Raw genomic sequence first — 24483 nt, 5'->3', positions numbered from 1 at the left:
TAAATGCGTGGATTCGGAAAGCTGGTTTCTGATTTTTCGATACCCTGGAAAGTTTCGATTGTAGTGACTACGCGCTAAATTATTACGCATTCAAGGGGTTGCTTTGCGTGACCGATGAAAGATCGAAACGAATGGTGGCGCTTTATCAGTTGATCGTATAGTACATTGTACATTGCATTATGATTCGTCTTTGGATGCAATTTTCTCCCCAAAAGTCATTGTTAACCTCCAAAAAATTGAACATAAAATGAAAAATGAGGAAATAAGTTTTAATTTGATGTGTGTCTCAAACGCGTTTGAGAGTTCAATTTTCCTGAATTTAGAAAGTAAGCGTATTTATCACGGGGGGGTCTATGGCATGCAGTGTACCAGTAAATACACTGCCAGATACCTTAATGGTAATTACGCGAACTTCCCAAAACCTATTAAAAATACTCACAAATCTCCGAGGTGTTCAAGACATGCATCAAATTAAAGCTTATTTCGTCATCTTTCATTTTCTTTTCCATTTTTGGGGGTAATCCAATTACTTTTGGGAGTAATTTCCATCCGAAGATGATCACCCCTCCTAATAGTCCTGAAGCCCATAGCCATTTTGAAAAACGCTGCATAGGCCTACGCTCCATTTCCATCCGAAGATGATCACCACTGGGGGGATCAATCTGTAACATCATGATTGATCTCCATATACCTGGAGATCAATGGTGACCACTGACCTGTGACGTCACGTGAAATTCCTCAATAATCCCCGTCACAAAAGCTAGTGAAAGGGGACGATACCATCGCATGGCATTGTGGGTATGTTATGAAACTTGGCATAAAAAAAGGTAGGCCAACTAAGGCACACAAAAAAGTCTCCGGTTTGGTGCGGCGACGCGGCTTTTTTTTTTTTACCTCATTTTTTTTGCTTCAAATGTCGGCTGATGACTGCAAATGGTGCCCGACTAAACTCAGTGCAAATACATGTATATGGGAGTCCAGAGAGGCCACATAAAGCTTATTCTCGACCATAACCCAATCTAAAAACACGTTAAAATTGTGCAGCAGCAGGATTCCAGTCAAACCAGTGAGTTTGGCGGTTTTGAGACATCATCTTTCATTGACAAAAAACGTTTTCATTTTGCCGACGCGCATGGCTACGGCGACGCGCGCGTATACCAGAAACCGGAGCCTTTTTTGGGGGCCTAAAGTGCGTAAATTCCGAGCGCAAGCGCAGTAAGCCAGGCACTACACACACAGTGGGTGGTATAATGACGTACATGTATATAGACCTACATGTACAACAGATCAGAAGCGCAGAATGCTGGGGAAAATTGCGCCTACAGGGAGTGGTCATGGCCATGGGTCTTTTGTATTTATTTTTGAATACTGAAAATCGCTCAGTTTCGTTCGTTGTGAGAAAAACATTCCTTAGCACATGTGTTAGCTCCATGCTTAGCACTAAAATCTTGAGCTGCAAGGCCTCTGGGTGAAATATTAACCGCACACTGTTCTAATACGTCATGTTCTATGGAGTACCGAAGTGAATACGTCACGCGCAAAATGTGTGTGAAAGACATTGGCTCGTGATTCCGCCCGTGAACACGCGCGCGTACTCCATTCGTGTGCACTACACTTTCTGGCTCTAAATGACGTCACACTTCGGTACTCCATTGTTGACTGCTGTGGACATGTGATGTGGATGGGACATGACGGTTTGAACACCCGAGGGGCGTGGCACCCGAGGCGAACGCCCCGAAGGGGTTAAAAACGGCACATCCCACATCACAGCAGTCAACAATTGTTTTGTTACACCGTGCCAATAACTCAAAAAGACAAATGGTTATATTAAAGTTACTGTGAGAAATAAATTAAATCACTGCGATGTAACCTTGATGAAGGCTTTCATTTGCTGGACATGAAACTGAGCGTTTGATTTGCAGTTCTCATTGCGCAAAGCTAGCGCGCCGGCTGGATGCACACGCGCATCAACGCACGCAGTGTGACATCACCCGAGTACGTGGGTTTTTGTAAACCAGATACGTGGCCGTTTTAGACCAATAAAATGACAGTATTCATGCACACGATATAACCAAACGTAAGAGATGTAGGTCTACTGGCCTTGGATCACTGTAATTTCGTGCTGCATAATTACAAATGTGCAATGTATTCATGAAGGATAACGAAATAGCAAACACATCAAACTCTTTTCCCTGATCTCTAGTTCCTCTGTTTTATTTACACCCTAAATACATTGCAACCCTGCATACCCAATACCAATATAATCCTAATAGACTTTTTTTTTAAAATCATGCGTGGGATTTTCTATAATTTATGGTTGGTACTCGTGAAATAAAGTGACTTGCAGCATATATGACGGCAATTCTTAATTAGGTACATTAAGTGTACTCTTCAATACTCACTACCCAAATGTATGCCAACAATTCTTAAATATGACATTTAATATCCAGTAATGAAGGAGATATTAAGGTAAATAAATGACTATTCACGCCTACGGCGCTATAGGATCTTACAGAAGTTAATATGGACAAAGGTTTGACTCTGATGCTTTATAAATAAACTACATGTAGGCAACCTCGTCCCCAGTGCTTACTTTATTTCCAACCTCGCTTCCAATAGTAAGCCCTAGATAGGAAACTTTCTTCCTGTATCTTGATTCGATACCGTAATTGGTTAGAAATGGATTTATATCGTGTACTTGGTGTTATTATTCACAACATGCAGTACGTGTTTTCGCGATCATTCGTCCACGCCTTCTCGAAAATATTCATTTCCCTTCCAATTTGTTAATATCAATATGAAATGTGATACTGAATGTTGTCTCGTTAAGAACGTAACAGTTTAATTAAAATAAAATCGTGTTTTCGTAACTCACGCTATGCTCACGCTGCGACAAATTGATTCTGTTTTAACCCCAGACACCGTATACAAAAACAAATGTAAATGTAACACACAGGCAGGCACCAGACTATTCCTCATTTGCATACGTGTTCAAAAATCTTGCACATGCAAATGATCCAATACCAGGGTGAGAGAGCAGGTAGTGGTGGGCGCGTACTGCTCGACACCCTGGGGACGAGGTTGACATGTAGGCCCCTATACCTTAGACCAAAGATTAAAAAAAAAACAGTTTCTCATTCCCACCAGCTTCCTTTTTTCCCTTCTGCCTCCTTTTTTAAAAATCATGCATTGGCAATATGTTTTGTTTTTTAAGTTGTCTCCAGCAGAATTGTAGCTGTGTATGCAATCTCAAATCTGGTAGAAAGGGTGATGGCTCCTTTGCACACTAAAAGTTCAGAAAATGGAAGAATCCATCCGCCATCTTTGAGGAGAAAAGGTCCACTGACATCCTTTTATTTTCTCAGAAAAACTGGACGAGAAAATATTTCTTCCTTTTTTTCTTGGCCTAAAATCCACTTTACGCCTAGATTATCATTTGACATGTTTGACAAGGAGTTTAAACCACTTATTACAGTGTATGTTAATGTTTGGGAACAAAAGTTACTGACCAGTTAATTTTTGATAACCGATTCTAAAATAACTTGTTTAGATCCACTTTACACTAGGCTGATGTTGAATGGCTTGCAAATGTTATTGTCTAGATATACTCGGACTGTTATGCAGTACTAGAGTTTATCAAACAGATTGTCTACACTATTCTTCGAAAAAGACAAGAGTCCCAAGGTTACGACTGTATGCTGTATTGTTATTGTGATGCTAGGTAATGTTGGTTGTGCATTAAAAACTCACCAAAAGGGTTTAACTGAAAATAAAAATCTTTCCCGAGAAATAACAATTATCTGAAGGAGCAATCCAAATTTAAACCAAACATACCTACATAAAACTGTACTGGTACACGTACGTTTGTAAAGGAGAATACATGAGAAAGTGAAGGTTCATCATTTACGAATTCATGAGGCGAGCAGCATCGAGTGAATCGTAAATGAGCAATCCACACTTGCGAGTGTATTCTTTGACTTAAAACCATTCGTCCAAAGAAGTGTGTCACAAACTGTCGAGTTGAATTGAGATGAAAAGGAATGCATTATCACAGCATGGTTAAAATGTACATAAAGGCTGTTGAAAAACACAATGAAAACGAGAAAATGAATATCAAAATCCCCAAAAGCGTTTCATTCTTTTTCAAGGAGCATTAAGTCACATGTAAAGTACATGTAGCAATGCCTCGTCTCTACCTTCCTAAAATATTGTTTAAAAAATTAAGAATTAAAAGCAACAGATTTTAAAGATAAGAGAAGCCTATATTTATATTTGAAAAAAAATCTATAAAACACTGGGTTGATGAGCACAAACTGAAGTTACAGAGTTTAAAAATGTTTTAAGCTGAACAAAGAAATTGACTGGAGCAGTGTTTGAACCTGCCGGGGTTTAAGCATTCCTCAAAATTTGTATAGTACATGAACCACAGAACCAATAACCAGACAAAATATCCAATTGTAGCAAATACGCACAAATTTTGCAGGGAAAATATCCACTTACAATCTAATGACGAACGGAACTGGGGGAGGAGGGAAATGCAATTCAATTAGCATGATTAGACGTAGACATACTATGTAGCTCTCACTGTCTGCCTTTTTGGGACCATCAAGCATACTGTGTGCACACTCTTTCCAAACAAAAGTGATTTTGTGATGGCGAGTCAGGTTGGCGTAGCGGTACTTCCCTTGCCTTCCACCGCTGTGACCCGGGTTCTAATGTCTCATGGGCCAATATGTGGATTGGATTTTCAGTCCCTACCTGATTCCGTGGGTTTCCCCCAAAATATTCTTCTGGGGTTTTCCTCCCACCTCTAGAACGGTCATTTCTTCTCATCGTCTCCTCTCTATCCGCTCCGTTAACAAGTACCCCCTCACCGACAAAGAAAGTAAAGTTGGGGGTGACCGACCGACGCCATCTTGCCTGACTGCAATTTTGCAGCGACGCGTGGCCACCACTAGCACTGCGTGTACATAGTACAACTGAATCCCCTGGTGTACGTGCGTCACACACAAGGAATGGTGCGCGTCAACCAGCGAAATGTCCCGCCCGTGGGACGTCGCTGCTAGGTAAAAGGGCGCCCTCTTTTGTTCGCGCATGGAGCCCATAGTTTCTTCAGGCTTGTGAGCTAAAGCTGCTAGTGCCGAGGGCGCTTTTGAGGAATCCTTGGTTTCATTACCAGATAATAGAAAAGAGTAACATTTCAAGTATAAAATTTGCAAGTGGTCACCATACAGGATTTGTAGCTGGTGCTGTGTGAACTACTCATGACATCCAGCATGTGAAGGACATGTAAAGTGTGTGCACTGATATGATCACCTTTGGCACATACATGCAGGTAGGTGCATACAGTCGTGTTTTACTATACTCCCGAGGACAATGTTTTGTGTTTCCCTTTAACACTCTCCCATAGACAAAGCACACAAACTTACTACAGAGGCCCTTTTTGAACAAAAGATCCAACGCCCGTGGACTGATGGATCTGTTGCTCTCCCTTTGTGTGTCGGTCCTCGGGGGTTATGTAGAACACGTACAACTGATTTTAAACAAAGTGTACCCAATCCCTTAATTCTCAGGGGGTGGATACACAGTCATCCAATAGGGACACTATGACCTGAATTGGAGTTGGATATATGTAGACTCGTACAACTTGTGACTCGAGTCCCATTTTCCTTGACTCAGACTCGGACTCAAGTCTTGATTACGAATTACTCGGACTTGAACTTTGTGACTCTTAACTCGGAACTCGGCCTCAGACTCGGGAGAGGTGACTCAAACTGGGACTCAATGTTTGGTGACTCGAATACAAGTGTGGATATATGAGCTTTTGAAAAGTGGGTTATACCTACATTGTACTTTTAGCATTGTTAAAAAATTAGGGCTTTTATTTTGCCTGCTGAGACTATACTAGCCATAAAAATCATTCACCATTCTGAAACAGAAGGTATCTTTGCAGAGGAGCTGGAAGGGGTAGCTGCCCCATCAGTTTCTGTCTGTTACCACCTATCAATGATTGACGAATCTTATAACGACACAGCTGACGGAGGAGCCTAGGTGAGCAGCAGATACCCGTTATGATGGCCTTGAGTTCAGAATCATCATTGATGACACGTGGGAACTCACCCTTGTGATCCCTGAGGTCAATCTGTCCAGTGGCCTGGGATAGGATGTTCAAGCACTGACGGTCTCGCTCCCCGCTCAGGCCCAGGGCAAACATACTGCAGGCGCGGTGGAGCGGTGACAAGCCGTTGCAGTTGGTAGTGTGTGTCTCAGCACCGTACTCCAGCAGTAACATCATGCATTCCAGATTGCCCTTCAGTGAGGCCCAACTGAGTGGGGTGTCGTGATTGAAGTCCAGCGCGTCGACCAAAGCATTGTGCTCCAGGAGTAACTTTGCGCACTCCACATTATTACGGAAGCAGGCCCAGTGCAGCGGGGTGTCATAGTTTCCATCCCGGCAATTGATCTCAGCGCCGTTCTCTAAAAGTACACACAAACATGCAGGGTCCTTCTCTGCAGCGTAGTGTATAGCAGTGCGTTCATAGCCATCAACACGATTGACCTTAAAAAAGAAACAATCCAAGACAAAAGCATCCACTAGTTTAATCAAACAACAAAGCAAAACTACCAAAAAACATTTTCAGAAATCAGCCATGTGATTTATTTGAAAACTAAAGTAACTAACTAAAATTTGCTAATGTTTCAATGACATGTATACACACTGTACACCCAAGTGTGTATTTGCCTGCAATCAGGGACCCCCTATTGTCCCTCTTTTGTTTGTACTTTTTAGGAAGACCTCCCATATGTTTTGTACACAAATCCAAATTGGGGATCTCTCGGGAATTGGGGACCCTATTGTCCTCTATTGTTCAACGTCCCCTATTGAATGCAGAAACAAACTCACTTTAACACATCCATGTTTAACTAATGCAGCAGGCGATTTCAAGAAACAGTGAGTTGGTTCACACCATACGTAGGATCTAAGCAACATATTTGTTGCACAGCTGCAAATAACTTTTGATCAAATTTACAAAACTTGGTGTAGCTGTGCAACGTTTTAGATCATTTTACAACATCAGTGTATGATATCTGTTCTGGCACAAAACAGTCATTGAATCACCTCTGCCCGCCATCTTTCAGAATCGTGCGGCAACTCTAAAAAGTTTGTCACATGTAAAACAGCAATCTATTAACTTCAAAAACAATACTGTGGGTTTTTTGTTTCAACCTTGATAAGTTAAGTAGTGACAGTCTCCATGACAAAGTAAAATAGTCAATTTTAAGCTGCTACTCCATAACTTACGCCATCTAAAATAGCTGTGCAAGAAACGCCATAATATGTTGCGTAAGTTGCGAACTTAGAAGTATGCACTGTGAAACTTTCATGAAATGTGTCATAAATGAAATGTTGAACAACGAGAAATGTTGCACAACTAATGTAATAAAATGTGACATAAGTTGAGTTAGAACACAAATTGACATCAATCTAAATATAGAACACATTTAAAATCAACGACACTCTATTTGAATAAGAGATCTCTATTTCGGGATTACAAAAACGGAAGGAGTACAAAACGGAAGGAGATATAACTCTGCGGCACGAGGCTCATTTCTGAAGTTGTAGCGGCGCTAGCACTTTTTGAGTATCTGGCTACTAGGACCCCACGGTGGTTTGCATATTTGAAAGATAAAAAGCTATGCATGTAGACACATGACTGTGATGTTATTCTAAATGTAAAGTTGCTGCGTTCAATGTGAGATGCCACTTTTTGTTGGCATTAACTTATTTGTTGACGGCGGTTTATTGCTTCAATCACTTAAGCAGGTTAAAGCCACTGAGCAATTTATAAAATACTTCAACCCAGTGCTGCACCCACAACACTGACAGCTGCAAGCAAAGTAAAAGCAGTGCACCTTGTGTGCACTTTGACAGATACGGCATGCAGTTACAATTAGCATGTGTATACTTGACTGAGGAGTTTCGGATATTTGAATGTATATCAAATGCAGTTTAGAATAATTTAATACTAAATTGTTTGAAAATGGACAACCCTAAAGGAATATGGTTGCATCAAGTACCTTGGCTACACAGACCCGGATTAAGTGTTTCGCAGGCCCTGGGCACCAGTGTTCCGTAGGCCCTACTCTGCCCTAGCCACCGACACCAAATTCAAGGCACTATACAAATCAAGCCAGGCCAAACTGGTATATAGGTCCTAGCTCTAAAAGCATGTTGGCACCAAAGGGCGTCAATCGCTTCTCAAAGGGGGGGGGGGGGGGGGGTTCGGTACAAACATGTGTATCCTGATGAGAACTTATTTGAATGCAAAGCTTAAACGGCGTGGGGTTCAAGGCCCGCTTAGGGCCCCGGGAAAAAAATGGTTTCTAGACGCTCAGTCTGTGGTGGGATGTGAGGCAATTTCTGACTACTGGCAAGGTTTTAGCAAAATATCATCATTTAAACATCATTTTCGAGTTTGGAGTCATTGAATCGGCTATTCTGAGCTTAGAATCAAGTGTAGACTACACTAATTTATTCAGGGAAGAAAAGAATTGGGGGAAAGACATGTCCCCCGCCCCCAACCGATCAACGTCCATGGTTGGCAGTTGGCACCGTGCTTCAGAACGATTATCCTTTACACATAAATTGTATAGCCTTCATGTACACGTATGTCTACATTAGCGTCAGTTGGTGAAATCGAAAATTCTGACAGAGACCCTAGAACTTTAAAAAAAACTTTTCTGTGTGCGTGGGTGTGGTGTGGGTAGGCCTATTATGTGTTTTATGGCACACTGCGGTATTTTTGTAGGCCCCCCAATTTTTTGAAGGCCCCCCAAAATTTGTGTAGGTCCTAGGCACAGTGCCTACTGTGCCTATTGGGTTATCCGGGCCTGTGGCTACAGCCAGCATTTACACATGCACATATGGAAGCAGCTGAATCACCTCCCATGGATGTGCGTGTAACTGCAAGCTGTGGTCAAGGAATCGGATGCAGCCTATCATTTGGCCTGTGATACTGGTTTTGCACACTGTTATGGCTTCATGAAGATGCTGAGAATGGTAGAGGCACAATCTCTGGTCAAGTGAGTGGAGTTGAGGAGGTAGGGGTGGGACCGAGGGGAGTAGACAACATACGTACCTCAGCACCACTCTTTAGCAGCAATTTAACGCACTCACTGTCCCTTGACATGCACGCACAGTGAAGTGGCAGTAGGGTTCCATGTGTTCGATTGATGTCTGCTCCCTCAGCAATTAAGCTTTCAACTGTATCCTATGATTGCAAAGAAACAACAGATAGTGAACAGACACAAATGATAGATTTTGATTCCTCTTGCCAGACTTGTACAACTCGGGACTCCGACTCGGACTGGAGTCAGACTTGAGTCCCATTTTCTGTGACTTGGACTCGGACTCCAGTCACAATGACAAATGACTCGTACTCGTACTCGACCTGCGTGACTCGGGACTCGACCAAAATGACCACAAATCACTTATTTTTTTTTCAACAATGCCATTACAAATTATTTTGAAGACGATCCTCTCCTGAGCAAGCGATACAGTCTGTGTGGTGCAGAAGAAACCCTACATGTGAGTACTGTACATACACAGCGCGTGCGGCTGGCTTGTTTCTGATATATTGATTTGGGAAATCAATGTATCGAAACACTTGATATTGCGTCAATGCAAGCTTGACTGTTTGGTACAAGATTATCCTTTCCAGACACTGGTGTCTTGCCTTATTTGACACGATTTTCATGAATTTCCAGTTCATTAATTAAATTAGAGAAAGGGTGTGAAAAAAATGGAAACAATACACGGTGAAGTTTTAGCAGTACCTCAAAATTTATTTCCAATATAATATTAAAGGTGACTCGTGACTCGGACTCGACATTTGTGACTCGTGACTCGGACTGCGACTCAACCTTTGTGACTCGTGACTCAGACTCGGACTCAACCTTTGTAACTCAGACTCGGACTCGACCTGCTTGACTCGGAGAGGTGACTCAGACTCTGCCTCGATGCTTGGTCGCCTTGGTGACTCAAATACAAGTCTGCCTCTTGCCTCTGTATAGCTAGAAATCAATGTCTGATAACGGATTTACATCATTAAACAATGCTATAATTGTATGCTAAAAAGAATAGATGCAGTCCTAATGATAACAATAAGAGCTGCTTCATACAAAATGTCTCTATGCACAAATGGTAGAACTCAGGAATTTCTCAAGCTGTAAGTTGGAATAATCCAGGGATGGGCTTGCGTTTATGGATCCACTGTTATGGAGTATAAAATTTGAATGTTTTGGGGTTTATGATTTCGTGATGAAAGCAAAGGTAGTGTAAACATATTTTTTTGGAGCTAAAGCAAAGCTTCCCTGAGGGGTGGTTCTCATGTAGTATTATGTAGTTGAGTGTGTATGTAGCGGAATCACCAGGAGCCTGCAGTGTTTGTGTGCAAGAGGTACTGGGGTGCTTTGCCACAAAGAAGCATTATCGGTAATGGGGAATATCTGAGGCTACGTGGTGAGGACTATGAATCTGGGAGCAGGTTTTGCTATCTAGGTGATATGATAGATGCTGGGGGAGGGGTGGCGGCTGCAGCAACAGCAAGGATACGAAGTGGTTGGAAATAATTTTGTGAGTTGGCCCCCTTCCTGACCTCCAGAGCACCACCGCCAAAAGTAAAAGGCAAAGTGTACGCCGCGTGCATAACAGATATGCACGACCTATGGTGCGGTTGGAGCGGACAGAGATGAGGATGGTGAGATGGATATGAAAGACCTCCCTGCATGAGAAAAGGAGGAGTGAAGACCTCCGGCAATCCAAGGGTCTGATGAAGATAACAGATGAGATCAGGCAAGGCAGACTGAGATGGTTTGGACATATAGCAAGAAGGGAAGAAAACCATTGGTTGAAGAAGGCATGGAACTTTGAAATAGTGGGTCCAAGACCACGAGGCAGGCCACGGAAGACCTGGGATGTGACACTGGCAGAAGTGTACAAAAACATACATGCATGGTGTTTGTTGATGAGGGTGCCAACAAGGCCCCACTGTGACAAACAGGCCAGGGCTTGGGAAACAACATGCAAAGCCAATCTTGGGCCAAGACTATTTGGCAGTGGAAGGCTCTGACTACATGTACCGGTACATGTACATGCAGAGTAAGGCTTGGTAAAATGCTCTAAATTGAGTATGTTACTGTACCTGTGGGTTCATGGTCCAGCCGCTAATGGCACGGATGAGGCGTTCAGACAGGGCGTACTGGTTCTGTGCCATTGCTAGACGATACCATGTAGTCGTCATCACAGACTCCAAAGCACAAGGGGGAAACTTCTATGCACACCTCAAATTACACACTGTTTGGCAAGATACCCATCAGCTCCAAGCAAAGGCTTTAAAAAAAAAATCCACAAGGTATTAGTCTATAAATTCGATGCTGGAACCCTGTGTATAAGTCTTAATGCTACTTCTGTATCTGAATAGTAACCTTGGCAACGCATACACTTCAAACACTGCACCAACTTGTTTGCTTCGGGATTTTTTCAGTGTTGTGCCAGATGTGTATTTACTTCATTTTGCGATAGTCTTTGTACCTGACTTACTGACGGACTCACTCTCTAAATTGTGAATTCAACTTGTTTAAAGTTAAAAAGTTCGCGTCAGATAACGTGTTAACATGCAAAGGTTTTGTGATAAACACGCAATGAGGGAGGCTGGAAATATCTGCACCAGTCACACTGTCTTGCCAACTGCATGGCGTGGCGCACACCCGACGATTGTTTGATGCACTTCTGCTGCACTAACTATATGAGGCTTAAAGGATTTCGCTTACATATTCCTTGTGTCCAGAATTGTACCTGCGCTGGGTTTAGGAATGGCAAATATGTCCGCGGGCAGCGTGTTTACCGAAAATAAACCGCAATCTCACGCTTTCGTTGAAAACATTTTCAGTACGAACTCCCCGTGTGAAGATTATGCACGCGCGTGCATGCACACCTAGCACGCTGCGGCCACGCCAGCAAGCAGCAGCAAACGGCACGCGCATGTACGTCCTCACGCGGGGAGTTCCTCCTGAAAATGTTTTCAATGAAAGTGTAGAACTTCAACTTGCGGTTTATTTTCGGTAAACATGCCACCCGCGTACATATATTTGCCTTTTCTAAACCAAGCGCAGGCACAATTCTGGACACAAGGAATATGTAAGCGAAATTTCAGCTTCCTTCGTCATGTAAAAATATGGAAAAAAATGTGCTATAATTTTTTCGCTACGGTGGTAGAATTTTAGTCCCATAAATGTGACGGAAGTACTGAACTACCTCCGTAGTCCAGTATTTCCGTCACATTTATGGGACTAGTAGAATTTATACCCGTAATGCAATGAAGACGTCGTCCAACCTGGGCTACGTCTGGCTTTACAACAGGTAATGTGTACGATAGGCCTAGCCCCATAAATGTGGCCAATTTATTTACTGGACTACCTCCGTAAATAAAGGCCACACTTCCACCATGTACAAAAAACATGTTGAACTTTGTCAAATTTTGATTTTCATTCGTGTGCAAACGAATCTGGAAATTTCACATCTGAAAAGACATCTGAAAAAGGCAGCACTTTCTGATTAGCGTATAAAGAGGGTGAGTATGCTTCTAAAGCAAAAATAGACTACACACTAAGCCTAAATGTGAAAATCAAAATTTGACAAAGTTCGACATGTTTTTGTACATAATGGAAGTTGGCCTTTATTTACGGAGGTAGTCCAGTAAATTAGCCACATTTATGTAGCTTGAGTAACTCCAGCTGACATGCTCATAATCATTCACATGTAGCGCTGGAGACATAACTAGGGAGCTAGAGTGTGGTAGCAAGAGACCCTTCCAAAATGGCCTCCCAAAAATTGTCCTTTTTCACCTCTAATATCCCACCCCAGATTTCATTTACATACCTCATACATTCAACAGTCATTCACAAAGCTACTGATTGACTTGAAACAGACCACACAAAAAAACAAATGTGAAAAATCTTGACGATTTCTGTGGCTTGTCCGTAAAAAAATGTCCAGTTTCAATGGCTGTCGTCCATTTTGTTGGTTAATTATGTAAATGCATGCATCACGTGATGACATCAAAAAAAAATCTGCGCGCGCACGATGTATGTGGGTACCACACCGCTTTCTGGTGCCGCAAGTGAATTCAATTTTCGTCTGGTGTCTTGTCGTGGAAAGCATTCTCGTTGTCTTGCTTTCAGCGACAAGGAACCAGACGAAAACTAAACCCACTTGCGCGTAGATTTTTTCGATGTCATCACATGATGCATGCATAACTTTACATAATTAACCAACAAAATGGACGACAGCCGTTGGAACTGGACGTTTTTTTACGGACAAGCCACCGAAATCGTCAAGATTTTTCACATTTGTTTTTTTGTGTGGTCTGTTTCAAGTCGATCATTAGCTTCGTGAATGACTGCTGAAGGTATGAGGTATGTACCGGTAGGTCCCACTAACTGGGGCGCTAGAACTCCCTTTTTGACATGTTGGTCTGTCGTACTAGCATCGTACTAGTGAAGCAGGGGCCGGGACACGACCACGACCAGTGCCATCGGGGGATGCGCCTACGACTGTTTCATGACAAGGCGCGGTACAAGAATACAGTCGTAGGCGCATCCCCCGATCTACATTCGGAGTTTGTTTTTCAGCACTGGTCGTGGTCGTGTCCCGGCCCCTGTTTCACGTGCGTGTTTGTATGTGTACATGATGTACGTCCATACTACCATAGACAATGCGTTTGTAGATAAAAGCCATAACGTTTTTGAATGATCGCTGTATGATGTCTGTTCAAAAGTGGTTGAATTTCACGGATTTTCAACCCAAAAAATATTTGTGAGTATCATTGAAGCCCCATTACTTCGTCTTTGACATGTGGAAATGCCAGTAGGTGCTTTCAAAGGTATTTTGGCAAGTATTTTGCATGATTTTTGTGGTGAACTTTGAAATTGTAACATTGACAATACTTCCGTAGTGGGACGCTAGTACGACAGACCAACATCCCAAATGTCAAAAAAGGAGTTCTAGCGCCCCAGTTAGTGGGACTAGAGGTATGTAAATGAAATCTGGGGTGGGATATTAGAGGTGAAAAAGGACAATTTTTGGGAGGCCATTCTGGAAGGGTCTCTTGCTACCACACTCTAACTCCCTAGTTATGTCTCCAGCGTTACATGTGAATGATTATGAGCATGTCAGCTGGAGTTACTCAAGCTAACATTTATGTAGTCCCATAAATGTGACTGAAATACTGGACTACCTCCGTATATCAGTCACAGAGCCACGTACGGCCTGTGAGCGGAGCGTCCCGTTGCTAGGGGAGCCGAAAATTAATTAAAGATGCGGATAATTTGGTATCGCACTGACGCTCCGGGCACTCCTCATGTCTGGATCGTAAGTGCGTTCCCAAATTATTAGCGGCGTTTACCACGTGGTCTCGTGATTGGCTCGTCTGACGCCGCCCGCGATATGCACTATAAAGACAGTGTCTGTGGTCACGCCAACAACGCTTCGCGTGCACGTTAAAACTCAAGCTGTAGCTTCGGTACGGAACGGGGACCGTTTTCATCATGTTTTGCACCATCGGGATCAATTCAACCCTCATACTTGTTAGCGGTTTGAACGTGAGTATGTCAAGAAGTACTGGGCATAGGTCTTGGGGTACAAATATACTGCGGTCACTCCAAAACTCACAGGACAACATGCTGGCAGGTTGATTGATATTCGTGTAGTATACAGCATGTTCGCATTGATATGCCTACCTATGGGTATTACAAGTAATACCCATAGTTCAAGGGGTACCTTTTGGCCTCTTGGCTATTATTAGGGTGGCCGGGAAACATATCAGCGACGCCATGCTTGCTCAAAACTGTCTGCATTCTTTGACGAATTACCATGATTTTTGGATAACTAGACCTCTGAAGGTACCAAATTTAACGATTTTGTGCTATTTAGCAGTCATATTATAGCTGGGTTGATTTTCTGCTGACAAAATAATTTTGATCTTTAATTAATTTTCGGCTCCCCTATCAACGGGACGCTCCGCTCACAGGCCGTACGTGGCTCTGTGACTGATATACGGAGGTAGTCCAGTATTTCAGTCACATTTATGGGACTAGGATAGCTTGAGTAACTCCAGCTGACATGCTCCATATTCATTCACATGTAGCGCTGGAGACATAACCTATTCGTTAGAGAGTGGTAGCAAGAGACCCTAAAAAAAGGGCCTCTACAAAAATGGTCCATTTTCACCTCTATAATCCCACCCCAGATTCCATGGACATACCTCACACCATTCAGCAGTCATTCACGAAGCTAATGATCGGCTTGAAACAGAACCAAAAAAAAAAATGTGAAAATTGTTGACGATTTCTGCGGCTGGTCCATAAAAACCGTCCAGTTCCAACGGCTGTCGTCCATCTTGTTTACTTAATTATGCAAATGAATGCATCACGTGATGATTATCGGGAAAAAAATTGCGCGATGTATGTGGGTACCACACCGCTTTCAAGCGCCGGGTTGTATTTTCGTCTAGTGCATTGTCTTGCTTTCCACGACTGCTTTTCACGACAACCACCAGACGAAAATTGAACTACTAGCGGCGCTTGAAAGCGGTGTGGTACCACACCACTTTCGGGACGATTTCGGCGGCTTGTCCATAAAACCGTCCAGTTCCAACGGCTGTCGTCCATCTTGTTTACTTAATTATGCAAATGAATGCATCACGTGATGATTATCGGAAAAAATTTGCGCGATGTATGTGGGTACCACACCGCTTTCAAGCGCCGCTAGTAGTTCAATTTTCGTCTGGTGCGTTGTCGTGAAAAGCAGTCGTGGAAAGCAAGACAATGCACCAGACGAAAATTGAACCCGGCGCTTGAAAGCGGTGTGGTACCCACATACATCGCGCAATTTTTTTCCGATAATCATCACGTGATGCATTCATTTGCATAATTAAGTAAACAAGATAGACAACAGCTGTTGGAACTGGACGGTTTTTATGGACAAGCCGCCAAAATCGTCAACAATTTACACATTTTTTTTTTGGTTCTGTTTCAAGTCGATCATTAGCTTCGTGAATGACTGCTGAATGGTGTGAGGTATGTCCATGGAATCTGGGGTGGGAGAGGTGAAAATGGAACATTTTTGTAGAGGCCCTTTTTTTAGGGTCTCTTGCTACCACACTCTTAGCTGGAGTTACCCAGCCCTAAATTGTTATCATTGGGTTGTCATTTAGGGCTGGAGGAAGCTTTTCACGCGAACCAGCAGAGTTGGCAGGTCCCAAAAAAAATTGAAATTTGTCCCTGTTACACACAAATTTCAACTGGAACTCACCCAAACCTTGCCTGGTATAACCATTACACAGGTCCTTGAAGTAAAAAACGATCCACGATGAAGATTCAGCCTACAATTGCAGTGAAAAAAACGAGGCATAAACCGACAACCGTGTGGTCATGGCGAGGCTCGCAATTGTGCACAGAGCGTTTACCAGTTCATTCTTGCCGGCTGCGCGGGCTGATGGCGCATGACGTCACGCGGAGGCGGTTTACCCGACGACTGTTTCATGCACGATAACCGGCAAACTTTGGTTGCCGTCCAGTATCGCAGCTATGATGCGAGTGGTAAACCTCAACAGGCGTCGGGTATTCCGCTTCGGCATTAGTGACGTCATGCGCCATCAGCCAGCGCAGCCGGCAAGAACGAACTTGTAAACGCACTGTGCACAAATCCAATTGTGGGCCTCGCCATGACCGCACGGTTGTCGGTTTATGCCTCATTTTTTCACTGCAATTGTAGGCTGAATCTACTCCTAGAACTATGAGCCTCATAGATTAAGAACCCCGCAAAATCGTTTTCAGCACAAAACACTAATTAAGTACAAAAATGTCCATCAAAATGCAGACATTTCCCACAGAACCGCTGCACAGTTTGCCCCTAAACTCCGTACTACACCTCATGACATACTCACGTAATATGCGCAGAACAAACATCGCTGGATTTTGTTGTTTTTTTGGCCAAAATGATGCAAAATATGCCCTTTCCGCACTGAGCCAACCTGACACTTAAAACGTGCACGCATATGATCCAGTGATCGATGATTTTCGGTTCGCTCGGAGCGCGCCGTGGGGGGTACGGTACTTGCACTTGTACGCATGCGCATACTATCATTTCGCTTGTACCATACCCCCCGCGGCGCGCTCCGAGCGAACCGAAAATCATCGCTGGATCATATGCATGCACGTTTCAAGTGTCAGGTTGGCTCAGTGCGGAAAGGGCATATTTTTCATCATTTTGGCCAAAAAAACGACAAAATCCAGCGATGTTTGTTCTGCGCATATTACGTGAGTATGTCATGAGGTGTAGTACGGAGTTTGGGGGCAAACTGTGCAGCGGTTCTGTGGGAAATGTCTGCATTTTGATGGACGTTTTTGTACTTAATTAGTGTTTTGTGCTGAAAACGATTTTGCGGGGTTCTTAGGCTGAATCTTCATCATGGATCGTTTTCTACTTCAAGGACCTGTGTAATGGTTATTCCAGGCAAGGTTTGGGTTAGACCCGTGAACGTGGCGTTGTATACAACGCCACGCTGTTGTGTATTTTTGAACCTAGCGAAATCGATCCGACATACATAATTCCGTATGGGTGTTGAGTACTCACCTAGAAATCTAAATTTTCCCCGTCCGATTGTTCAGGCTGTGTAATTTCGACGAAATTTGCCATCAATAAAGACCCATACGAACGTGTAGAAATTAGATTTTAACCTGACAAGTGACCCTGACAAATGACCCCGGACGAGTACCCGGGTCATTTGCGTGCAAAATTATCGGAGCCCTCTGAGCTACCCGTCTGCTTCCTGTCGCTTGGACAGATTGACGGCTGGTTCATGTCGCAACCCCGAAAAAAAACCCACAGACGATTGGCTGCTCGGTTCATCTCGTGTCCGTGTGCACCCGCGTGCGGTGCGGTGAGAGAGGAAAGGACTTGAAACTTGTCTAAAACGATGTCTCTTTTAGCTGCGACAGTAAACAGCCGTCGAATCATACGAAACAGGACGGCACAATAAAACGCAATGCGCATGCGTCAGTTGGGAGAAAACGGCAGCTAGCAGGACTTCATGAACCGGGGCCAGAATTTTCCTCAAATTTCTTCAAATGGAAGTTTTGACGTACAAACAGATTTCAAGACAGCTTCATATGTGAGTACTTATTACATGGGCAAAAAAACGTCCAATGTGTGTTAACGGAGGGAGTCAGAGGGACATTTCGCCAGGTTCGAAAATACACAACAGCGTGGCGTAGTTTACAAGCCACGTTCACGGGTCTAGGTATTAGTGTGTAACAGGAACAAAATTGCACATTTTCGAATTTTTTTTGGGACCTGCCAACTCTGCTGGTTCGCGTGAAAAGCTTCCTCCAGCCCTAAATGACAACCCAATGATAAAATTTAGGGCTGGGTAACTCCAGCTACCACTCTCTAACGAATAGGTTATGTCTCCAGCGCTACATGTGAATGAATATGAGCATGTCAGCTGGAGTTACTCTAGCCCTAGTTTGAGTAACTCCAGCTGACATGCTCCATATTCATTCACATGTAACGCTGGAGGCATAACCTGTTCGTTAGAATGTAGTAGCAAGAGACCCTAAAAAAATGGCCTCTCAAAAATTGTTCATTTTCACCTCTAATATCCCCACCCCAGAGTTCATTTACATACCTCATACATTCAGCAGTCATTTACGAAGCCTAATAATCGACTTGAAACAGACCACACAAAAAAAAGTGAAAAATCTTGACGATTTCGGTGGCTTGTCCGTAAAAATACGCCAGTTCCAACGGCTGTCTTCCATTTTGTTTTACTAATTATGTAAATGTATGCATCACGTGATGACATCAAAAAATTACCACACCGCTTTCAGGCGCCGCAAGTGAGTTCAATTTTCGTCTGGTGCGTTGTCGCGAAAAGCAAGACAATGAGAATGCCCTCCACGGCAACGCACCAGACAAAAATTGAACTCACTTGCGGCGCCTGAAAGTGGTGTGGTACCCACATACATCGCGCACGCAGATTTTTTTTGATGTCATCACGTGATGCATACATTTACATAATTAGTAAAAAAAAATGGAAGACAGCCGTTGGAACTGGCGTATTTTTACGGACAAGCCACCGAAATCGTCAAGATTTTTCACTTTTTTTTTGTGGTCTGTTTCAAGTCGATCATACATTAGGCTTCGTAATAGCCCCACTAGTGTGGCCGCGGTATGCTGCGCTGAACCTCTGGCCACACACTGTGGTGCCGTGCACTACTGAGGGCGTTTTCATAAAAATTACGGCCAGTTTCTTACATATGGTTGTATTCTATGATGTCCCATCTATCACTTCTGGGATGCTTAGGTGTAATGGTGTTCAATTTTCCGAGATATTCTTGAATCTTTCTGGAGCCCATATGCACTCGTGAAACGTCTGGTGATGGCAGCCATTTTGAATGTGACAAGAGATGACCTCAAGCTGTGACGTCGCGTTTATGCAAATTGCTTGTCGAGCGAGGGCGCGAGTTGCAAATGCGACGGCTGTTTCCTGTACCATGACCATGCATTTATCGTCTGGGATGATGGGGGCCACGTCCACTGATCTCTATTCAGGATCCACGGCACAGGAAACAGCCGTCGCATTTGCAACTCGCGCCCTCGCTCGACAAGCAATTTGCATAAACGCGACGTCACAGCTTGAGGTCATCTCTTGTCACATTCAAAATGGCTGCCATCACCAGACCTTGATGGGACATCATAGAATACAACCGTATGTAAGAAACTGGCCTTAATTTTTATGAAAAACGCCCTCAGTAGTGCGCGGTACCACGGTGTGTGGCCAGAGGTTTAGCGCAGCATATACCGCGGCCACACTAGTGGGGCTACTGACTGCTGAATGTATGAGGTATGTAAATGAACTCTGGGGTGGGATATCAGAGGTGAAAATGAACAATTTTTGAGAGGCCATTTTTTTAGGGTCTCTTGCTACCACATTCTAACGAACAGGTTTTGCCTCCAGCGTTACATGTGAATGAATATGGAACATGTCAGCTGGAGTTACTCAAGCTACTCTAGCCCCACTAGTGTGGCCGCGGTATGCAGAGGTTCAGCGCAGCATACCGCGGCCACACTAGTAGTGGGGCTAGAGTTTATACTCAAGCTAGGACTAGGGCTGTGGCTAGCTCTACTGAGTGGAGCGTTGAATTACGGGTACCCCTCCATATAAATGCTCCACCGATTTGCCATACTTTGGTGACGGCGTCACAGTAGCATAGTCACAAACCCACGCGAGGACAAAAAGACCCCCCAAAAAACTGGTAAAGAGAAGAATTACGGGTACCCCTCCATACAAACGCTCCACCGATTTGCCATACTTTGGTGACGGCGTCACAGTAGCATAGTCACAAACCCACGCGAGGACAAAAAGACCCCCCAAAAAACCGGTAAAGAGAATAGGCCTACAAATGAGAGAGACAGTTACCCTGGATTGATCTACACATTCATGACATTCCATCAGACCACTTACATTGTTCCCAAACAGCGAAAATTTTGAAGAAAAACAGCAAAATAGTCTGAAAACTTACAGCTCAATGTGTTCGCCGTGAGGTTCAATCCTTGCACTGGTTTGCCGAATGAGGGCGTCTGACGTGACGTCACCGTCGTTGCTCGATCGAAGAAAAACAAGTCGCGCTTTATCAACGACTGTTTCGTGTAATAATACGTGCTCCGATCCGCGCCGTACGACAGTATGGGCTTTGAACACACGCAAGGTGGAGACGGCTGAAGCGTACACGTTCTAGATTAAAAACAAATTAATGACGACAGATACCCACATAAAAATTGTATCAAAGAACTACTAATTCCTTCCTCCATGCTATTGCTAATAGTATACTGACAAATGAAAATCCCATTGTTATCAAAATACGTTTCAGCCGTCTCCACCTTGCGTGTGTTCAAAGCCCATACTGTCGTACGGCGCGGATCAGAGCACGTATTATTACACGAAACAGTCGTTGATAAAGCGCGACTTGTTTTTCTTCGATCGAGCAACGACGGTGACGTCACGTCAGACGCCCTCATTCGGCAAACCAGTGCAAGGATTGAGCCTCACGGCGAACACATTGAGCTGTAAATTTTCAGACTATTTTTCTGTTTTTCTTCTAAATTTTCGCTGTTTGGGAACAATGTAAGGGGTCTGATGGAATGTCATGAGTGTGTAAATCAATCCAGGGTAACTGTCTCTCTCATTTGTATTCTCTTTACCGGTTTTTTGGGGGGTCTTTTTGTCCTCGCGTGGGTTTGTGACTATGCTACTGTGACGCCGTCACCAAAGTATGGCAAATTGGTGGAGCGTTTGTATGGAGGGGTACCCGTAATTCAACGCTCCACTCAGTAGAGCTAGGCTGTGGCCTTTATTTACGGAGGTAGTCTAGCTGGAGTTACCCAGCCCTGAGTTTTATCATTGGGTTGTCTATTAGGGCTGGAGGGAATTTTTCTCGTAACTTGTAGTATAGGCAAATTTTTTTGGAAAATGTTCAATTTTGTCCCCGTTACACACTAATTGCAACTGCAACTCACCCCAAACTTGCCTGGAATAACCATTACACAGGTCCTTGAAGTAAAAAACGATCCACGATGAAGATTCAGCCTACAATTGCAGTGAAAACAGGAGGAATAACCGCTAACTTGACAACCTTGCTGGATTGGCCAGGACCGCAATTGGTTTGTGCACAAAAAAAATTGTGTACAATGAATGGCGGTCGATTAACAGGCACAGAGAGCGATCGCTGTCAACTACTCGGTTTTGCCGGCTGCGCTGGCTGTTGGCGCATGACGTCACGCGGAAGCGTATGACCCGATGACTGTTTCATGCACTATTGGTTGGGGTTCCAGTACCAAAGCTGTGATGCGAGTGGTAAACCTTATATTAGTGCATGAAACAGTCATCGGGTGTTACGCTTCCGCGTGACGTCATGCGCCAACAGCCAGCGCAGCCGGCAAAAACGAGTAGTTGACAGCGATCGCTCTCTGTGCCTGTTAATCGACCGCCATTCATTGTACACAATTTTTTTTGTGCACAAACCAATTGCGGTCCTGGCCAATCCAGCAAGGTTGTCAAGTTAGCGGTTATTCCTCCTGTTTTCACTGCAATTGTAGGCTGAATCTTCATCGTGGATCGTTTTTTACTTCAACTTTCAAGGACCTGTGTAATGGTTATTCCAGGCAAGTTTGGGGTGAGTTGCAGTTGCAATTAGTGTGTAACGGGGACAAAATTGAACATTTTCCAAAAAAATTTGCCTATACTACAAGTTACGACATTGTGTACGAGAAAAATTCCCTCCAGCCCTAATATAATACTAGACAACCCAATGATAAAACTCAGGGCTGGGTAACTCCAGCTAGAGGTAGTCCAGTAAATAGACCGCTTGCAGACGCGTTCGATAATCGACGCGCGAAGGCGCGCGACACCATGTTGTGGGTCAAGCGCCAACCTCGTCCCCAGGGTGTCGAGCAGTACGCGCCCACCACTACCTGCTCTCTCACCCTGGTATTGGATCATTTGCATGTGCAAGATTTTTGCACACGTATGCAAATGAGAACAGTCTGGTGCCTGGATATGCGTTACACATTAGCGTTTGTTTTTGTATGCGGTGTCTGGGGTAAAAACAGAGTCAATTCGTAGCAGCGCGAGCACGGCGTGAGTTACGAAAACACGATTTTTGAAATCAAACTGTTACGATCTTATCGAGACAACATGCAGTATCATATTTCATATTAATATGAACAAATTGGAAAGAAAATTAGTATTTTCGAGAAGGCGTGGACGAATGATCGCAAAAACACGTACTGCACGTTGTGAATATATAGCACCAAGTACACGATAAAAATCCATTACTAGCCAATTGCGGTATCCAATCAGGATACAGGAAGAAAGTTTCCTATCCAGGGTTTACTATTGGAAACGCGGTTGGAAATAAAGTAAGCACTGGGGACGAGGTTGGTCAAGCGCATATCTATCCATGCACATTTTGTCCCACAACATGGCGTCGCGCACCTTCGCGCGTCAATTATCGAACGCGTCTGCAAGCGGTCTATTGGCCACATTTTATGGGGCTACGATAGGCCTAGTATAACTTACTAATTTATTATTTTGACCAACATTTATGCGAGCTTACCATATGTTTGTATGTATGCCTTCGAATGCTTCGTTCCTCTGGATTATCTATGGGAAATGGTTTGGTAGTTTCATTCCAGACCAAAATATTTTGACTTGGCCTAGACCGACGCGACGTCAGGGCGTCGGACAGCAGGGAATTGAACCAGACTAATGTTTTTGTTGTTGATTTGCTGAACTGTTCCGAAAGAGGGCGCTAGATTAATTTAGTGCAGGGTGTGTGCCGGTGACGTACGCGTGGGCCAAATCGCAATTTGCTATATATTTTTCATGACTATGGTCATGCCATTTTTTACGAAATCTAGAATTTTGGTCATGAATAGTCATAAAATTTGTTTGCAACATCGTGAAAATCCGGATAGGGTGGGTAAACAAGAAAAAATATGGTTGGTCCTAAGTTTATCCGTATTCGTGTTCCCAGAGCATATATTGGTTTGCGGACACCCCCAAATCCTGTGACTTTGCCCTGTTTGGGGACAGAAATGAGTTTGAAACTCACACTTATTCTAACGATACACACTTTATTTATAATTTAAAAACTGCCTGAGACCACAAGCTTAAAAGTGCTGAGTCATGCTGAGTCAGCACTATTTTGTAATGCGTTTTCTCGTGCAATATGGAGGCTAACATGTTTTTCTGCCTTTTTTCTACACATTTGGATGCGAAACGGGCATAAACAATGGATTTTCTTTCAATACCTCATTGAAAAAAACTTAATAATGCCTGCCAGATGATGTCAGGCCTGGCTTCACCTGCAAGAATTGTACTGCACTGTAATGTAGAATACAGATGTATATGTAGACCAACACAAAGTTAGTTGGGATTTCAAGTTCTGACACGCCAAATATGACGTCCTGGCAATGTTTAAGACATCCACTATCATAGCAGGAATGGGTCTGGCAAAAACCTTGCTCCACAAATAAAAATGAACTTATTTTTCTCACTGGAGAGCACTGGAGAGCACTCGACCTATAGCTCAGCGTAGGACGTTTTAACAATGGATGCTGCATGGTACCGTTAGTCCGTGGGACGAGAGGCCGAAAACGCTTTAGTTTTCGAGATACGCGATCTGGTCTGCCGAATTTTATAAAACTTGTGACATGTAGATTATGGTGTACCTTATCGAAAAAAACTTTGTTCCCCGATCCACAGTTTGTCATTATGACGTCATCGGGTGTCAAATTACAAGCGATTTTAGCTGAAAAGGTGAACAATTTCTTTCACCTGTAACTCTTGAACTAAGTAA

General features: G+C 43.6%; 1 protein-coding gene across 3 annotated transcripts; it reads right to left on the bottom strand.

Annotated features, from left to right (window-relative positions):
- Positions 1-5864: 5864 nt before the first annotated feature.
- LOC119721941 (ankyrin repeat and SOCS box protein 8-like) lies at positions 5865-23364 on the bottom strand. Of its 3 annotated transcripts, none has more exons than XM_038191899.1 (4): positions 23239-23364; positions 11205-11392; positions 9141-9272; positions 5865-6559 (listed from the first exon to the last, which is right to left on the bottom strand). In XM_038191899.1, exons 2-4 carry the CDS (start codon positions 11301-11303, stop codon positions 5918-5920), a joined length of 873 nt encoding a protein of 290 aa, XP_038047827.1. In that variant the 5' UTR covers positions 11304-11392; positions 23239-23364; the 3' UTR covers positions 5865-5917. The 3 variants fall into 3 exon arrangements, with proteins under 3 accessions (XP_038047827.1, XP_038047829.1, XP_038047828.1); XM_038191901.1 differs by lacking the exon at positions 23239-23364 and adding an exon at positions 20647-20667; XM_038191900.1 differs by lacking the exon at positions 23239-23364 and adding an exon at positions 18750-18770.
- Positions 23365-24483: the final 1119 nt, after the last annotated feature.

The sequence above is a fragment of the Patiria miniata genome, unplaced genomic scaffold (assembly GCF_015706575.1).
Source record: "Patiria miniata isolate m_02_andy unplaced genomic scaffold, ASM1570657v1 HiC_scaffold_14, whole genome shotgun sequence".
NCBI lineage: Eukaryota > Metazoa > Echinodermata > Asteroidea > Valvatida > Asterinidae > Patiria > Patiria miniata.
The sequence above is the reverse complement of the archived record's forward strand: the minus strand, read 5'-3'. Positions and strand labels throughout refer to the sequence as shown.

Excerpts from the sequence above, each read along its gene's own strand:
- LOC119721941 (XM_038191899.1), bottom strand. The coding sequence starts at position 11,303 with ATGACGACTACATGGTATCGTCTAGCAATGGCACAGAACCAGTACGCC. Across the intron at positions 9,273-11,204 it reads GCTGGACCATGAACCCACAG|GATACAGTTGAAAGCTTAAT; the intron begins GTACAGTAACAT and ends TTGCAATCATAG. Across the intron at positions 6,560-9,140 it reads TGCTAAAGAGTGGTGCTGAG|GTCAATCGTGTTGATGGCTA; the intron begins GTACGTATGTTG and ends TTCTTTTTTAAG.